The 18,098-nt window shown below is 39.7% G+C and overlaps 1 protein-coding gene across 1 annotated transcript; it reads left to right on the top strand.

Annotated features, from left to right (window-relative positions):
* Nucleotides 1–592: 592 nt before the first annotated feature.
* Nucleotides 593–17,856, top strand: klhl14 (kelch-like family member 14). The gene is made up of 9 exons (XM_053494866.1): nucleotides 593–800; nucleotides 1,433–2,336; nucleotides 4,429–4,550; nucleotides 13,806–13,895; nucleotides 13,983–14,061; nucleotides 14,144–14,334; nucleotides 14,510–14,668; nucleotides 16,179–16,336; nucleotides 16,630–17,856. Exons 2-9 carry the CDS (start codon nucleotides 1,459–1,461, stop codon nucleotides 16,768–16,770), a joined length of 1,818 nt encoding a protein of 605 aa, XP_053350841.1. The 5' UTR covers nucleotides 593–800; nucleotides 1,433–1,458; the 3' UTR covers nucleotides 16,771–17,856.
* Nucleotides 17,857–18,098: the final 242 nt, after the last annotated feature.

The raw sequence follows: 18,098 nt of genomic DNA, 5'->3' as shown, positions 1-18,098 counted from the left end.
CGAGACAAGCCATTCATCCATCCCGTTCTCAGCCAACAAAAAAAAGGCTGCTCCCAGAAATTAGCAGTTTCAGCTCAGCAGCAAAGCCGTCGGGCTGTGAAGGCACAGAGAAATTGACTAATTAGCAATGCGCACTAAAACTTGACGGTTCTCTCCATAACGGCGAGGCAAAAAAAAAAAAAAAAAAAGACTCACTCTTTTTTGTCTTTTCTCTCTCTTTTTTTCTTTTTTCCTCCCCTCTCTCTCCATAGATGTTTGAAATCGCAGTCATTTACGCTCGACAGTTTTTACAATAGCCTTGAGCCATAATTTTGCCCGTCTCTCTAGCATCCACAGCCCTGCATGGTCTCTCTCCGCCGGCCATGCGCGACCGTTTCTCTCCCCAACCGTGGATTTCCTATTACTCTCGTTACGACTCACTGAGCCCCAGGCCCAAGGATAATGATGTGTTGTTTCTTGGTAGCATAATTTGTCACACGTATATTTCTTCTTCTTCTTCTTCTTCTCTTGCAGAAAGCACGGTTCTCTCTCCTTCTCTCCCTCTCCCTCTCTCTTTCTCTTTCTTTCTCAGCACTCAGCACACTTCTTAGTTTAGTTTAAATCACGCGTAATAAAGAAAGAAACAGAAATACGCTCCCTGCGCATCGAGTCTGTAGTTAAGAAAGGGTGGATTTTAAAAGAAGAAGAAGAAGAAGAAGAAAGGGGGGGAAAAAAAGGACGAGAACAAAGACAAAGTGCTGCGAGGATACACACATCTTAAGGATCTTGGGGATACTTTGTTTTCTCCGCGTAAACTCAAGGTAAGTTTGTCTCGCCTTCTGGAGCCGGATCCCTTTGCGCGCGGGATGTGGACGGATACAGCTCAAGTTCAGCAGCAAAACGCCGATTAGAAGCAGATTTCTTTCTTGCTTGCTTTTTTTTTTTTTTTTTTTTTTAAATAAAAATGTTATTATATTATTACGGTGTTTATTTCCCCTCGCAAGCAGGCTTTGGGGAACGACGGGGGAAAGGCGCAGCCGCGGATTTGTTATGATGGTCGCCTAATTGCTTTTGTATCTTGCGCACATCTATCTACAGCTAGTGTAAATGTAAATGTCTGTGTAGGCTACGTGGTGTGTGTGCGTGTGTGTGTGTGTGTGTAGGAGAGAGAGAGGGAGTGAGAGAGAAAGTGTGTGTGTGTGAGAGAGAGTGGCAACGTGATCGGATAGCAAACCCCGAGTCTATACAGTGAGCATGCCTTGCCCTGCGTTATGGAGCAGTTTGGATTCCTCGCGCCATTACGCGTCTTTAGTCTTTAATCTCGTCCGTGCAGAAATAGGCTTAACCAAAGACTGGTGAAAAAAACAATTTTTTTTTTTTTGGATAAAATAAAAGCTGTTCGAGTTGACTGAAAGTCAGGAAGATAAATGGCTCCGGTGTTGTTTGCTTGTAGGAGGTGCGAGCGGCTCCCGTCAAGTCATGTCCAGATCGGGCGACCGGACGTCTACGTTTGACCCGACGCACAGCGACACGCTGCTGCACGGGCTCAACCTGCTGTGGAGGAAGCAGCTCTTCTGCGACGTGACCCTCACAGCCCAGGGACAGCAGTTCCACTGCCACAAAGCCGTGCTCGCGTCCTGCTCGCAGTACTTCAGGTCCCTGTTCTCTGCGTCACACGGGCTCAGCAATGAGGCGCTCGCGGGGAAGGATCAGAGCAGCGGCGGAACCCCGTCCTCGTCCCCGGACGAGAAGCTCCTGGCCAGCCCGCGCTCCATCAGCAACCTGGTGCTGCAGGGCTGCTCGTCCATCGGGCTCCGTCTGGTCCTCGAGTACCTGTACACGGCCAACGTGACGCTCTCGCTGGACACGGTGGAGGAGGTGCTCTCGGTCAGCAAGATCCTGAACATCCCACAGGTCACCAAGCTCAGTGTGCAGTTCCTCAACGACCAGATCTCCGTCCAGAACTACAAGCAGATCTGCAAGATTGCTGCTCTGCACGGCCTGGACGAGACCAAGAAGCTGGCCAACAAGTACCTCGTCGAGGACGTGCTGCTCCTCAACTTCGAGGAGATGTGCGCCATGCTGGACGCGCTGCCGCCACCCGTCGAGTCCGAGCTAGCCCTGTTCCAGATGTCCGTCCTGTGGCTGGAGCACGACCGCGAGACCAGGATGCACTACGCGCCGGACCTGATGAAGCGGCTGCGCTTCGCCCTCATCCCTGCCCCGGAGCTTGTCGAGAGGGTGCAGTCGGTAGACTTCATGAGGAGCGACCCCGTGTGCCAGAAGCTCCTGCTCGATGCCATGAACTACCACCTGATGCCCTTCAGACAGCACTGCAGACAGACCACAGCCAGCAGGTACCTGCATGCTTCAATCATAGAGTGTGGTAACCTCGTGCCCATAATATACTGTTGATAACCTCCTGCACATAACATCGTCCCTATAGCATTGTGCCCATAGCATCGGTCCCACGTACCATGCAACATACTGCTTATAAAACACTGCCCATAGCATACTACAGTATGTACAATATACCGTCCATAACATTGCCCCCATAACATCCCGCCCATAGCATACTGCTGACACCATACTGACTAAATACATACAAATACATTATATAAATACTGCCTTTAACACTCTGCCCATCATGCCAACATTCTCTCATATTCATAATATAGCTTTGGTCCATGTGCAATATTTAGACAGCTCATAATATAACATTTCCTGGTTGAGATTTCTATGAGGTCATTCTCACATACCAAGACCGGTTGAGGAAGTAGTCAGGACATTCGTTTAAACAGAAATGCATTTAATCTACGTAACATGATGGTGCACTGATTGGAAGCATGGCTTTACTCTGTTGGCTGTGCTGATCATTTGTTTCGATGTCTATGAACGAGTTAGAGAAATTTGCCCTGAAGAAAGCCAGGAAGGTTCACTCATCATCATCATCATCCTCACACACAGTGAACACATATACAGTTATTTACTTGTGCTAAATCACTTCTAATTTACCACAGTGGCAAAGTAGAATTTCAGAACAAAAGGGAAATTTTTATTTTATATAAAATTAATTAATCATAACTATATATATATATATATATATATATATATATATATATATATTTCACAGCCTTCCTCAGTACAGACTTATTTTGAGTAATATTTTTCTCTGTTTATTAGAGCCAGAACGCTTTTTCTTCCTGACCTTTCCACTGACAGAACACATTAGGGTTGAAGTTAACTTTATTTATAGGCTGGCTTGTTTGGTTTGTGAGATCTCGAGGCTTGGATTTACCATTTAAACTGAGCTAATAATACTCAAAAACAAAACAACTCGATAATAAATGTTGATCATGGTAATGTTGATCATCTTTGTAAACACTGTACAAATAAGATACATATAAGGAAAAGAAATCACAGATCCCCAGGCTTTGCATTATGTGCACCACAGGTTTATGTTCTATTTCATTTGCAATGAAAAGAAAGCTTATTTGCTTATTCTGAGGGTTCTCTAGTAATACCAAAGCGAGAAACATCATGGCGTTTTTTATGCGTCCTCGTCTGCACATCGTTCTGGAGCTCTGTTTTGGATATGAACTTATAGTTTTGGCCTTGGCTTAAAAATGTCTTGTACCTGGATGGCCACACGAGAGTACACACTCCCAGCATTGTGAGACTCTCTTGATCGTAATCATTATTAAACCATACTGTACTTTTAGCGAGGATGTATGTATTAAGGTTTTTAAACGTTCACCTTACACCTCACTTTGCATTTACATTTATTGGGCCGATTTGGAATATATTGTCTTAAAACTGTCTTTCGCAATGTTTTGTTTTATAATTTTTCCAGCTAATTGTGTTATGTTATGTTATATTATATAGTACTTTTTTACATTTAAGGTCACTTTTAAAGTATATAATAACCCCCTTATGCCCCCTTCCCCTACCTTAGGTTATACCAGTATTTTCTAGCTAACTAGCTAATTATGTTACTATGTCACTTTTATTTATTTATTTTTTTTATTGAATTTTATTCATTTAATTAAACTAGTGTCTTTTGCCAGAGGCTGCACTCTCGCTTTAAAAGTATGTTAAAATTAACTAAATAAATAATAACCATAATAATAATGATAATCAAAATAAACATTTTGGGAATAGGGAAAGAAGACGAAAAATACTGTCGTAAGTATATTCATTATTTTCCCGTAGGATTATGGTTTTATTAAAAGACACCACATAACACTATAGTAGGACTTTTACTTTCTAAGTATTTGAAAGTAAATTTGTTCATATATTGCACAAAACTATGCCAGATTGTTGAAATATTTGCTAATAAAAGGTAGGAAAGGTAAAGTTGTCTATGTACTGTATAAGACATTTACACACTATATAATAATCTGTCTTTCTGCCTCCTGTATCCTGTGCTTCTACCTTCTGATGTTACAGAATCCGTTCCAACAAAAGGATGCTGCTTCTGGTTGGAGGACTGCCTCCAGGTCCTGACCGCCTCCCCAGCAATCTAGTGCAGTACTACGACGATGAAAAGAAGACATGGAAGATCCTTACAAGTGAGTGCCCTAATCTCCATCTTGGAAATGTTTCTTTTTTTTCTTTCCAGATCGATCCTGGTGATCTTAACACTAGACTCATCCCGCGGTAAAATAGAAAGTTTGAACTCCTTAGATGCTTGAGGTAATGATGTATCACTATCGCTTTTAATGTAACTTATTAATCAGAGCGTGACATGTCTTCACACTATTGTGGAGCTCTGGCATCCCTTCTTGTTTCTTCTTCTTCTTTTTTCTTACGCAACACACTATTAGCAAGATGAATTTTAATTCGGAAATTTTGTGAGCCTTTATCAGCAGATCATCGCACACTCAGACAGATTCCATTTAGGTAAAGACATGACAATTAAACAATCTATCACAGATTAAAATGTGTACTGTATTTGTGGTTTGTGAATATACCATAACCATTCAACTGAACAGGAGGAAAAGAAAACAAACCATGTTGAAACGTGTTACCTGGCAACCACCTATAAACGCACATCTTGAAGTGTTTTATTGCTTTTACACCACAGCAATCTGCCAGTGATTATACATTTGTATTTATTATCAAAAAACACCTCATACTTTTTTTTAGTGTAGTCAATGGTATGGAATGTTCACTAGTTCCTGTTTTTAGTCTTTTAAACATCTGTATCCAACCTTTTTTTTGTCCTGCAGATGTTCCTGACTGGAGACTCCTTCTCATGGTTATACATTATTATGTTTAATGTAATTAATCGAAATCAGCTAAATTAGTGCATATAATTGTGAAGTTTTATGTAAGGAGATATTTTATTTAACATTAATGGAAGGAGTCTCCAGTGTCAGAACATCATAAACGTCAACTGTCAAGCAGTAACATTAAGTTCTCCCTCACTGGAACATTAAATGTAAATAAAGCAACATGATATACATAAATTAATATGTACAAATGTGGTTAATTTCTGCAGTTTAAGAGAAATAAAACACTTCAGGAGCTGCTGTTGCTGAAAAGCAATTTTATGACTATAATAATTTTAAGTCTATCTACCTGTCATGGATTATTTTCCTGTACCATTAATGCCTTACATGTTTAAATCCCAACATAGCCACCATTTTGTATATTATACATTTCATCACCTCAAGGCAGAGAAACATATAAAACGACACCTCGTTGCATAATGACAAATCCATGGCAGTATATCTACACCCATTAAAAACAGCTTTGCCCATAGGAACCATGAACATTATTTCCAGAGTACTCAGACATTCAGTATAGAATTAGCTATATGAGTTTAACATATAAAGGGTCAAGCTGTTAGAAGATAATTTGTCTCCTCAAGTGTCAAATGGCCCATGGCGGGTCAAAATGTCTAAATTGCAAAATCATCCTTAATTTATTATCATGTAGTTAAAGTGCCAGTGTGTATATAGAGGACTATCTAGAGTATCTAGAGACTTCTCTAGTAGAAATATATTGATTCAGGTATTGATTCATTTTTTTCATATCAGTACTTTATCTGTAGTAACAGCCCTTCTACAGAAAAGGGTTTACAAATGTTTCTGTAAGTCTCCAGTGTCAGCACTTTGTAATGGTACCTAAGTTATCTGACATCTTCAGGACAGAGGAGTTTACACTTTGTGGTTTCTCATTAACTTGACGGGTTGTGTTGTTTTGCTCGCTTTATTAACTTCAAAAGAAAAAAAATACAGAGGCTGGTAAGTTATAAGTTGTAAAGCCCTTTAGCAAATAAAGCGGATTATACAGAGACTAGACTAGCAAACTAGCTAGCAAAAAAAGAAAAAAAAACATACAAGAAACAAAACAAAAAAGGAGTGACCAGATCCTCTGGAGTGTAGCTTAAGCCAAAGACCTGCTGTTAGCAAACAAGACAGCTAATACTAGTAGCCTTAATAGACTCCAAACAAACACTGTTAGCAAGCTAGCTGCCGTAAAATCGCATGAAGAAAATGACCAGCCATTACACACACATTGCTAGCATGCTAGTTGGACTAGAAAACACAACAAAGAACAAAAACAGGCAGAATTTGACCAGACACAAAATAATCATCGTTAGTGAGCTAATTACTTATAAACATCTGAAGAATCTGACTCAATATCATACATTGTTAGCAAGCTAGCTGCTTTAAAAAGGAGAATGTTAACAGACATGAAACAGTGTTAGTAAGCTAGCTGCTTTAAATACGTGTAAAAACATGAACAGATATCAAACAATCATTATTAGTGAGCTAAATGTCCTAATATAAGTGAAGGAAGTGAACAGACATCAAACAAACATTGTTAGCAAACTAGCTGTCTTTTAACATTTGAACAAAGTGTACAGAAACAAACAAAAATATTGAGCAAGCTAGCTGCCTCAGAAATGTGTGAAAAATGTGAACAAACATTTCAGCAAGGTAAAAAAAAAAAAAAAAACATTTACAGAAAGTAAACAGACATTTTTTTTTAGCAACACAGCTGCATTGCAAGCAGGAAGAAATTGACAACAAATATGGTTAGCAAGCAAGCTAGCTGCCTTAATAAAAATAAAAAAAATCGAAGAGAAATGGACAAATTGAACAACCAGACACAAAGCAATATTTATTTCTTCTTCTTCTTTTAAGCAAACTGGCTGCCTTAAAAACATTTATAGAAAGTGAAGACACACCTTTAGGATATGTGAAGAAAAATGAATGAAATTTAAAAAATTAACAAGCTACCTTACTTAAAATTTAGTAAATGACTTAACCAGACAGCAAACATTGTTAGCAAATTAGTTGCCTCTTTATTAAGAAATTATTTAGCACGCCACGGGCCTTTAAAAACATGACAAAGTCAAGAGACACCAATCATTTTTAGCAAGCTAGCTGCCTTAAAAGCATGTAAATGAACAGATAGCAATCATGGTTAGCAAGCTAGGTGCTTTAGTATCACAGAGTAAAAACAGAAATACATGAATATAGTAAGTAGGATTTCTTTTGGCGAAGGCAGGCTAGTTTTTAGTCACGGGCTGTATTAAAATGCATAATGTTGCTGAAAAGACATTTGAAGCAAATATTATTGTTTTATATGCTTTACAGATTTAATATTTCTACATTTCAAACAAAAATTACATTGTAATACAAATTCAACATCAACTCCTGACTCTACCACTCAAAAGAGGAGAACATATTGTAATTTGTGCTTTTTTTAAAAAAAAAAAAGAAAAGAAAAGAAAGAAACAAACAAAAAACACCACCCATCTCCGCTGATGATGTTTGTGACAGACATGATGGCATCTCTGACTTATCTTCCTTTTACATAAAGGAGTGAGTGCCATCTAGTGTACTCAAATTGCTATCCACCCCAACATAAGCCGAGGAAGTCTTCTTCATCAGCGAACAGTTAATGACTAGTTCATTAATGATTGGTGAATATGGTGGGTTTAATGCCTTCATTTTAAAGGTCACAGATATACCAGATATCTGAATATAATATTAAAGTGTACGCCAAATTTAGCTTAGAAGGTTTGTGTGTACAGTAAATGAAATCTCTGGCCTTGTAGGTGTGTTATCCAAAACAAAAATCAGGTGATGGAGGGTAAGCAGGTGAAGTGGCACAGGTCATGAGTTGACCCTGCGTCCCATTCCTGCCCATGTACACATAGCATCAACGAGGCCAACGAAGTTTAACGAGATGTGTGATGGTGTTCATGTTTTAGCCACAAATCATGGGGTGTGAAACATAAACCCATGGCCCTGAAACCGTCTGATAAAGGCTGGAATCCTGCCCATGAAATAGATCCATGTTTAAATTTAAATTTGGACCATAATTTATTTGACAAAAAAAAAAAAAAAAGTAAAGTAAAAACATGTTAGTCAATTTTCTTCCACTAGGGGGCAAATGAACTCAGGATCTTGAGCTAAGCTAATTGCTGAGTAATCAACTAAGTGGATCTCTTTTTCCAAAGCAACAAATTATAATTTTTTTTTAAAAGAAATTAATATTTATTTTAAAAAATCCCTTTAATTCAATATAATATAAAATATTATTTTGTATTGATTGGATTATTGATTGATGAAAAACTGATTTAAGACTTTTGACGTTGGGGAAAGTTTTAGTTAGTTACCTTAGGTAAGTTTGGCTTTAGGATTTATAACACCATAAAAATGTTTGCTGTCTGGTTTGTGAAATTCTACTTGTTGAATGAGAGTGCCATGGGAGTAACGTTTTGTTTGAGGAAAGAGGGATTTAGGGGCGTGTCAGTAAAAAGACTGACAGGAAACCTGGATGCACGCACAAACAGGCATTCCGGCGAAAACTGCAGTTTTCCAAATTTTCCTCCCACAAACAATCTTGTGCTGATGCTTTAGCTTTTAAGATTTATTTTTAATTATGTTCCTTTTTTGTACTAGAAATGAATTAATTCCTGTAATTGCACTGATTTAGTACATTTATACATTTAAAAGTCCTGTTTAAAGAAGCTAACTGCCTTAAGGGAATTTTGCCTTTGGTTAACATCTGCTGTTTCGCATCTTTTTTTTTTTTCACATCTGTAAAATTTCGCCATTAGATATGTAACAGGACACCATTGAGTACTGAAATATCATTTGATTTGATTTTATCAAGGGACAAGATTTGTAATTATCCTACACAGGAGTGAGTCTGTCCATAAGGTTCTGTGCACAAATAAAAACGGACGCAGTGATAGCATAAATACAAAGCTAACAAAAGATATTTAAAAATTAATCTTATTTGATCCTGAAACTTCTGACAATCATGTGGAAAAGTAGCATATTTTCACAAATACTCTCTAAAATTTCTTTATGTTAATACATGTTAATATTATGATCTTGACATTTTGAAAGTATAAATATCTTAACCAAAAGTACAGATTTAATTAACAAACATTTTAAGTTAACAAATAGGTCTAATTAATGATTCTTAATAATTATAACAAAACAACAAAAATAATAAGAATGTCTTTATTCTTATTAGGATGCATTCTAGTTAATCAGATATTGCATATTTGCCAATTCTACATTAAACCCTATTGCTCATTTATTCAAAAAACACTACATACACTTTTCACAAGGCACTAGAGCCAGTCGTATAATCACTCCCCATATTTATTTCTCGTTTCCTTGGTCTGTTTTTTTAATTAGATGCCTTATACAGTAGCTACCCTATCAGTGTCAGACTTTAGCGTAGCTTCCTGTTTTCGTATTGTAACCGCAAAAGTTCCTTGTTTGTTTGTATCAGCATTTAAATTATCCTGCTTTTCTTTTTATACTCTCTCTCTCATCGTCATTACTGCTTAATCCTGTATTCAGGGTTGCAGAAGGCCTGGAGCCTATCCCAGGAGACTTAGGGCACAAGGCGGGGTACACCCTGGACAGGGCGCCAATCCATCGCAGGGCACAAAGACATAAACACATTCACACACACTGCGGGCAATTTGAGTACACCAATTAACCTTACCTACATGTCCTTGGACTGTGGAAGGAAACTGGAGTTCCCGGAGGAAACCCACCAAGCACGGGGAGAACATGCAAACTCCAGGCACACAGAGACGGGAATCGAACCCGGACCCTGGAGATGCAAGGCGACAGTGCTAACAGTGCCCTCGACTCCGGCATTAGAGCCCCCACAGTGGGGCGAGTTTGTGACGACTCGGCGGCATACTCGTTCAGCCAAAGCTGACGCTGAGGCTAGCCCACTGGAGCACACTTCCTCTGCGCTTCACGTGTCCAACAGGTTTGCTCTCCTAAGTGATGCACCCAGTGAGAAACTTGAAAGAGCTCTGGTTATAGGCGACTCTATACTGAGACATGTGAAATTAGCCAGGCCTTTTAGGGGCGCCAGCAGCAGTGGTTAGGTGTATCCCGGGAGCCAGAGCACCGGACATAGCAGGTAATCTTAGGGCTCTAGGACAGCACAGGTTCTCTAAGATAGTTGTACATGCTGTAGTGAATGATATACGCCTTTAGAGGTTAGTAATATGCTCTGGTCCCATCCCAATGAGACGTGGTGACATAACTTACAGCAGGTTATGATTGCTGAACCGCTGGATGTCCAGGTGGTGCTCCAAAAATAATGTGGTATTTATGGACAATTGGAAGACCATTGAGGGCAAAACTGGCCTGTTAGGGCGGGATGGTGTCCATCCCACTCGGGAAGGTGCTGCTCTCATTTCCTGTAGTATAGCTCATAGTCTCAGAAGAGGCCTAGTTAATCGGTGACAAACCAGAGCCCAGGCCAGGGAGCAGACAGACAGGCTAAACCAACCGTCTGCTAGCTGCATAGAGTCGTCACTCAGGGTTCATCATATTGAGACTGTGTTTGTTCCCCGAGCTAAACAAAAATGTAGAAAAACTCAGAAAGTCTGTTTTAGTAATTTAATTAACATAAAGTCAAAAAATTCTGAGCACATTGAATACACAGCCGGCACCTCTGATCTGAAGCTAGGACTGTTAAATATTAGATCTCACGCATCTAAAGCAGTTATAGTTAATGAAATTATCACGGATCAGGAGTTTGATTTACTCATAAACCTGGATTAAACAGGACGAGTATGTGGCTCTAAATGAAGCTAGTCCTCCTGGATACAGCTACATACACCAGCCTCGTTAACTGGTAGAGGAGAAGGCGTCGCAGTTATTCACAATGATAATTTGACTATTGTACAAAAACACGGACACGAATTAAATTCATTTGAAGGTTTCTATAGTAACATAACAAGTGTAGCTACAAATATCAGTGTGTAGTAGGACCCACTCATAAAGCAGGTCACACTTTAGATTTAATAATATTTTTGGATTAAGTATAAGAAATTTATTTTACAATTCCACAGTCTGAAGTTATATCAGATCACTATCTTGTCTCGATTAAAGTGTGTCACAGTAATAATGTACGCACAGCGCCGCGCTACCGTATGAAACGTACAGTCACATCAACTACCAAACAGAGTTTTATCAGTAATCTCCCAGAGTTCCCAACTTCGATTAGATCACCGTCTGACCCCACAGAACTCGATCAGGCGACTGAATATTTAGAGTCGACGTTCCGTTACACCTTAGATAATGTAGCTCCAGTTAAAAGAAAAATGATTACCGGTAAGAAACTCGCTCCCTGGTATAACGATCACACACGCACTTTAAAACAGACCGCTCGGAAATTAGAACGTAAATGGTGTCAAAGCATGGAAGGAGAGCATCCTGAACTATAGAAAAGCTCTTAGTGTAGCTAGATCAACATATCTCTCCACTTTTATAGAAAATAACAAAAATAATACTAGATTCTTATTTAATGCTGTAGCCAAATTAACCAGAAATAAGACTACTGCAGAAATCTCCACAACAACATCATGCAATAGTGAGGACTTCATGAACTTTTTTAATAATAAAATTGTAAATATTAGGCATAAAATTGAGGTTTTGAAACCGAACAATGTAATTGATGCAGATGTTAATCTAGCCATGTCAGACCAGAACCTAGAATACTTTACTCCCCTTGAAGAGAATGAACTAATTTCACTCATCTCTTCTTCAAATTCATCAACCTGTATATTAGATCCTGTACCGACACATTTTTTTAAACAGATAGTACCAGCAATAACAGAACCCCTGTTGAGAATAATTAATTCTTCACTCAGCATTGGTTATGTTCCAAAATCTTTTAAATTAGCAGTTATTAAACCAATAATTAAGAAACCTGACCTCGACCCCTGTCAGCTGTCCAGTTACAGACCAATATCAAACCTTCCCTTTATCTCTAAGATTCTGGAAAAGATAGTAGCGGAGCAGCTATGCTCATATATACATAGAAATGGCATACATGAACTGTATCAGTCAGGATTTAGGCCTCATCACAGTACAGAGACAGCGCTCGTTAAAGTAGTAAATGACCTCCTATTGGCCTCTGATCAGGGTTGTGTAACTATGCTTGTATTACTCGACCTCAGTGCAGCTTTTGACACCATCGATCATCGTATTCTTCTTCACAGATTAGAAAATGTAGTAGTTATTAAGGGAACAGCCCTCTCCTGGCTCAGATCCTATTTGATATCAGTTTATAGATTTAAAAGATGACCATTCTGCATGTTTTAAAGTAGAGTTTGGTGTGAGCTGCCAGTGATCCAGACCCCCTCTGCCCCCTGGAGCTGTCTGACTTGTACTGTTGTCCCGCTCCTGGTTGGAGATCTCGTCGCTTGGATCCCTTGTGTGGTCCGCCTGGGATGCATGTTGTGCCTGGGGACGGTTCCACTTGTCTATGAAGACGGACCTGTCCTCGGCTAATAAGGACAGCTGTTCTCTGAAAATTTGTGACTTCAGTCGCTTGATAGTTCAGGACTGGATTTTTTTACAGTCTACCTGAGCCTTCAATAACGAACTGGACTCAGTTTAATTTAAACACATCTCCTGTTATACTGAACTTCCAGTCCCACACAGTACAGTATGATGTATATCCATTTCACCCAGATGAGGATGGGTTCCCTATTGAGTCTGGTTCCTCTCAAGGTTTCTTCCTATTACCAGCTCATGTTCACATCTCATACAAACTTAAATAGTTCCTTTGATTGTGTAAAGCTGCTTTGCGACAATGTCAATTGTTAAAAGTGCTATACAGATGAAATTGAATTGAGTTACTGTATCCTCTGCTCCAGCAGGCACCTCGCAGACCCCTTTCAGATAAAGTTGTATTACCTTGCCAGGCTGTAGCTCCGACGTGGTACTCGCAGTACTTTGCGGAATTGGTCAATGAAAGAAGTGCGATTCAAGGCTGTCTATTTTGCCAGCCACGGCGATCCATCAGGCAGCGGAGAGGTGACAGTGGAGATGAATGATAGAGACAGACAGGTGGCTCTTAACGTATGACTGATTTACGCAGCGGTGGCACGGGCCAGAGATTTATTGAGTGAACATGATCGTGTTCATTATGACTGCCGCCTTGAAACCATTTCTCTCTATTCCAAAAGGGTCACTTTAGACGGAGGCGCGTAATCGAAATGTACCGTTAAAGACAGATTAATGTGGTGGGTTTTTTTTTAAATATGCTAATCTATGAACAACTATGTTTTAGCTATAGAATTTTACTATTTGCTACAACAATATGGCAATATGGGAAGTGTAAAGTTGACATTTCTAACTGTTAAAACTGGAGACTCATTCCGTGAATAATACTTAAATGTTTATGTTGGTTTAATAGCAACACACAACTCATTAAAAACGTCAAAACTGAAATTATAACTAATCAGACCTAAAAATTTCACAGCGTTGTTCACAATCGTTCTTTGTGTTCTCTTTGTTTTGCAGTAATGCCTTACAACAGCGCTCACCATTGTGTTGTAGAAGTGGAGAACTTCCTTCTGCTACTGGGTGGAGAGGACCAGTGGAACCCAAATGGTAAAATATTGAACATAGAAATGAATTATTGTTCAACCAGTACAAAAAACAATCGGTGTATGTAAATCAATTCTGATCCCCCTGCAGGCAAACACAGCACTAATTTTGTAAGCCGATACGACCCGAGATTCAACAGCTGGATCCAGCTGCCTCCAATGCAGGAAAGGTACAGTTTACAAAGTACAAATGTCAGGTTCAGTTTCTCCCATGCCTACAGTACCATAAAGACATGACACTCTGTTCCTCAGGAGAGCGAGTTTCTTTGCGTGTTGTCTTGATAAGCACCTTTACGTCATCGGAGGAAGGAACGAGACAGGCTACCTGTCCAGTGTGGAGGCGTATAACCTGGAGACTAACGAATGGAACTATGTTTCGTCTCTTCCCCAACCTCTCGCAGCCCACGCCGGTGCCGTCCATAATGGGAAAATCTACATTTCAGGTGAGTTTGTCCTAAGCTCACACCAAAATTCCTTCAAAAAGCTTCCTATTACATGTTAAATTTTCATGTCATATATCCCTACAAAATTTATTTCTCATTTATAATTCCTATTATAAATATGGAATATCACAGCATTTATTTGTTTGTTTTCATGTATATGAAATATGATATACAGGTGGAGTCCATAATGGCGAGTACGTGTCCTGGCTGTACTGCTATGACCCGGTGATGGACGTGTGGGCCAGGAAACAAGACATGAACACTAAACGTGCTATACATGCACTTGCCGTCATGAACGATCGCCTCTATGCTATTGGTGGAAATCATTTAAAAGGTAACATGCCTATGAGACATATTAAACATTACAAAAACCATCCAAAACAAGTTAAGGGAAAATAAGTTCCAATGCCAGGACTTGCTGTTAAAGGAAAGTAATTAAGGCGTGTTTGATAAAGAGTTAATTTCCTATAACATCACATCCCAAAGTATTTTATTACACTTATAATACAGACATTTGGCAACACACTTACACTTTTTAAATTTATTCTTATTTCTAGAAATTGAAACTTAACATGGGCTTCAGATTGGTGTTGGTGTACTTGGCTAGGGTGGAGCTTGGGCCATCTCTCGGGCCATCTTTCGGGTGGAGAAAACGCCTGGGACAGGGCTAGCGCTCGGCCCAGAAGAGACTACCACGCGGGTCTCTGAAGGCATCATAAAATCCAGCTGGCATAGTGAGCATGACATCATCAAAGCCAGCAGGAGAAGAAGAACAACATTATCAAAGCCAGCTGGCAGGAAGAGCACAGCATCATCAAAATCTGCCACTGGAGCTAGCATGCTATCCTCTAGCTTGACATTTTGAAAACCAGGCAGTGGTATTAGTATGATGCCTTTAAACCTAGGGGGTATGGCTGAAACCATAAGTCAGGCTGGGCGGGGTATGGCTTGGGTAAATCAGGGCTGGATTAGGGTGGACATAATTTGAGAAGAACAAGGCATGGGTCAAGCCCAAGAGGGCATGACTGGAAAAGAACATAGCGTTATTGGGACCTGGAATGGGAGGCCACCTTGGTGACCTTTATGCAGTGCTGGGCCGTGGAGATTACCAGGTTGACCTCCATAGGACACTGAGCTGGTAGCAGGGGTGTGAGTGAGGCTGTGGAGGTTGCCTTGTTGACTTTAAGCAGGACTTAAAGAAGGACTAAGCTATTGGCGTGTTAGTGTAGCGAGGTGCAGGGAGTCGCTCTGTCGATCTCACCCTGGTCTCCCTGAGGCTATGTGTGCTGTATGTTTGCCATGCATTGGTGCATGGTGTGTGGAGCCATACTATCAGCTTTACCCTCGTACTCTGTGCTGTCAGTGGACTGACAACAATGAAAAAAACGGAATGGAAAAAAAACAATGGAAAAAACAACCATGGGGTAGTCCACATATTCCGGTTACACACAGTAAGTCAGGATAGCACAAACCTGAGGGAAACCGGCACTAAAGCAGACACCTGTAGGACGCTATTGGACAAATTGGACTCCACTGTACTATAGGATGTCCAGCCTGGCATTGTGGTCTTCCTGGCAGTCACCTGATCGAGAACAGTGTTTTGTCAAGGAGTTGAGGTTGTAAGCGCAAATGAGATTTCGTTAAATACATGTTAAATCATCAAAACAAAAACACAGGACCCATGATTTAAAGTAGCTTCCAACAGCAGCATTAGCACTTGCCGAATCGAGTCCCGTAAAAGCAAAAACACATAAGGTTTAATAAAGAGAATCTCTGTGAAGTGAAAGAAAATTACGTGCTGTTTCTTTCTACAAAACCATAATCCTTTCTGTCTTGTCCTGTAGGATTCTCCCATCTGGATGTAATGTTGGTGGAATGTTATGACCCTAAAGGAGATCAGTGGAACATCCTGCAGACGCCCATCCTGGAGGGCCGCAGCGGTCCGGGCTGTGCCGTGCTGGATGACAGCATTTATCTGGTCGGAGGCTACAGCTGGAGCATGGTAATTACAACCAACGCCTGGCAAGATGTTAACAGAAACACCCTTGAGATACTTACAGTAATGTCCTTCAATTAACACAAAACTGTAATGGGTGAGAAAGCACCACGTGGAAACTTTCGCATGTGCTGTTATTGGAAAATGGAAAAACAATAACTGACCCGTTGTTGATTCTTGTTCTATCAGAGCAGGCCCCCAAGTGGTTCATTTCTTACTTTGTGCTGTAAACAAATACAAATTTGGCTTATCATTTTTTAGTTTTTTATTATTCACTATTTGATTTGTTTCGGTTTCAGGGAGCCTACAAGTCGTCCACCATCTGCTACAGCCCGGAGAAAGGAACGTGGACCGAACTGGAAGGCGAGGTAGCAGAGCCGCTAGCCGGACCGGCGTGTGCCACCGTCATACTCCCAGCCTGCCTGCCGTTTAACAAATGACAGATAATTGTATAAGAAAAAAAAGCTCTTAGGATGGACAGAAAGGCCATCGCTAAAAAAAAAAATGATACAGACTGTCTAGACGGACCGATCGCGTAGGAGGTGTATAAATTATTTTTTTACACGTCTGACGAGAGCACTTTCTTTCTTTCTCTTTCCTTCTTTACTACTTAAAAAAAAGAAATACAATGAAATACAATGTGTGTTGGCTTTCAAACCTTTAATCACCTTTCCCTTTATTATATTTTACTATTATTTGTTTTTTGTTTTGTTTTTTTGGCTTAACTCAATATCGCACGCATAACTGATATAGCTTCCATTTGTACTTTGTATTTTTGTGGAGAAAAAAAGAGAACATTATTATTCCGAGCTGATGCAATGTTGGAAATTTGTGTTAACGTCCTGGGACTGTTCGACAAAAGAATCGAATCATTCTGTTTTAGAGGAAACTCATGAATCCCGTCTTAACCGCCCTGTAGAATAGAGACGTGTTCACCATGCTCCTGCTTGTTAAATATCGTAGCCATACTGTATACGGCACGGCGTATGTACAGAGGACGAAGGGGGAACGCAGTAGTCATAAGTAACGCTCCTCGAATATAACGCAGACGAGAACTTAAATGAACGAACAATCAAAAATCGTTGTTTACCGAGCCATGTGCTGTGTCTGCATGGTTTTAGCTAAGAACCTTTTTTTCCCCTCTTTTTTTTTTTCTTTCATATATTACCTGTTAATGTTTAACAGTGCCTATTTCTAATCCTAGGTTCATTCTGTCCCATTTCTTTTCAAAAATATTATATATATAGATATGTAATAGCGCTGACCATAACTGGTTCAGCAGTAAATCTGACAAATCTGACCTAAAATGAAGAAAGACATAAATACCTAACTAGATTAGATAGATAAATAAATAAATAAATAAATACATTTCGATGTTTCAAAACTCCAGAGCAGCACTGTTAGCGTAGCCGTCGTCCCGTTCGATCAGGAGAGGTATCTATGTTTAATTTTCATTCTTGTAAATAGTCTCTTGCGGTGGAACATTTTTGTGCCCATGGGATTTATTATCAAATCCTGTTATGTTATTATACATTTTAAACAATGAAAATAAAATTCTGGATTGTTTCTGCCTCTTGAATTTTTTTTTTTCAAGCTCCACACGATATAATGCTAAACATATCATAAAATAAATGCTTTCAGGTTTTCTGTAAGGACATGTTCAACGTTTATAGAGCTTTGTTACAAGATTTACGAAATCTTTGGTATGGATGAGTTTTTGGTTTTTTTTGCAACAAAAGGCGAGTGATAAGATGTGTGTGTTTATCTT

This window comes from Clarias gariepinus, chromosome 4 (assembly GCF_024256425.1).
Source record: "Clarias gariepinus isolate MV-2021 ecotype Netherlands chromosome 4, CGAR_prim_01v2, whole genome shotgun sequence".
Classification (NCBI taxonomy): Eukaryota; Metazoa; Chordata; class Actinopteri; order Siluriformes; family Clariidae; genus Clarias; species Clarias gariepinus.
This window is presented reverse-complemented; position numbering and strand designations above follow the sequence as displayed.

Coding starts and splice junctions, on each gene's coding strand:
- klhl14 (XM_053494866.1), top strand. CDS start 1,459: ATGTCCAGATCGGGCGACCGGACGTCTACGTTTGACCCGACGCACAGC. Junction 13,896..13,982: donor GGACCAGTGGAACCCAAATG/GTAAAATATTGA, acceptor ATCCCCCTGCAG/GCAAACACAGCACTAATTTT. Junction 16,337..16,629: donor GAGGCTACAGCTGGAGCATG/GTAATTACAACC, acceptor TTTCGGTTTCAG/GGAGCCTACAAGTCGTCCAC.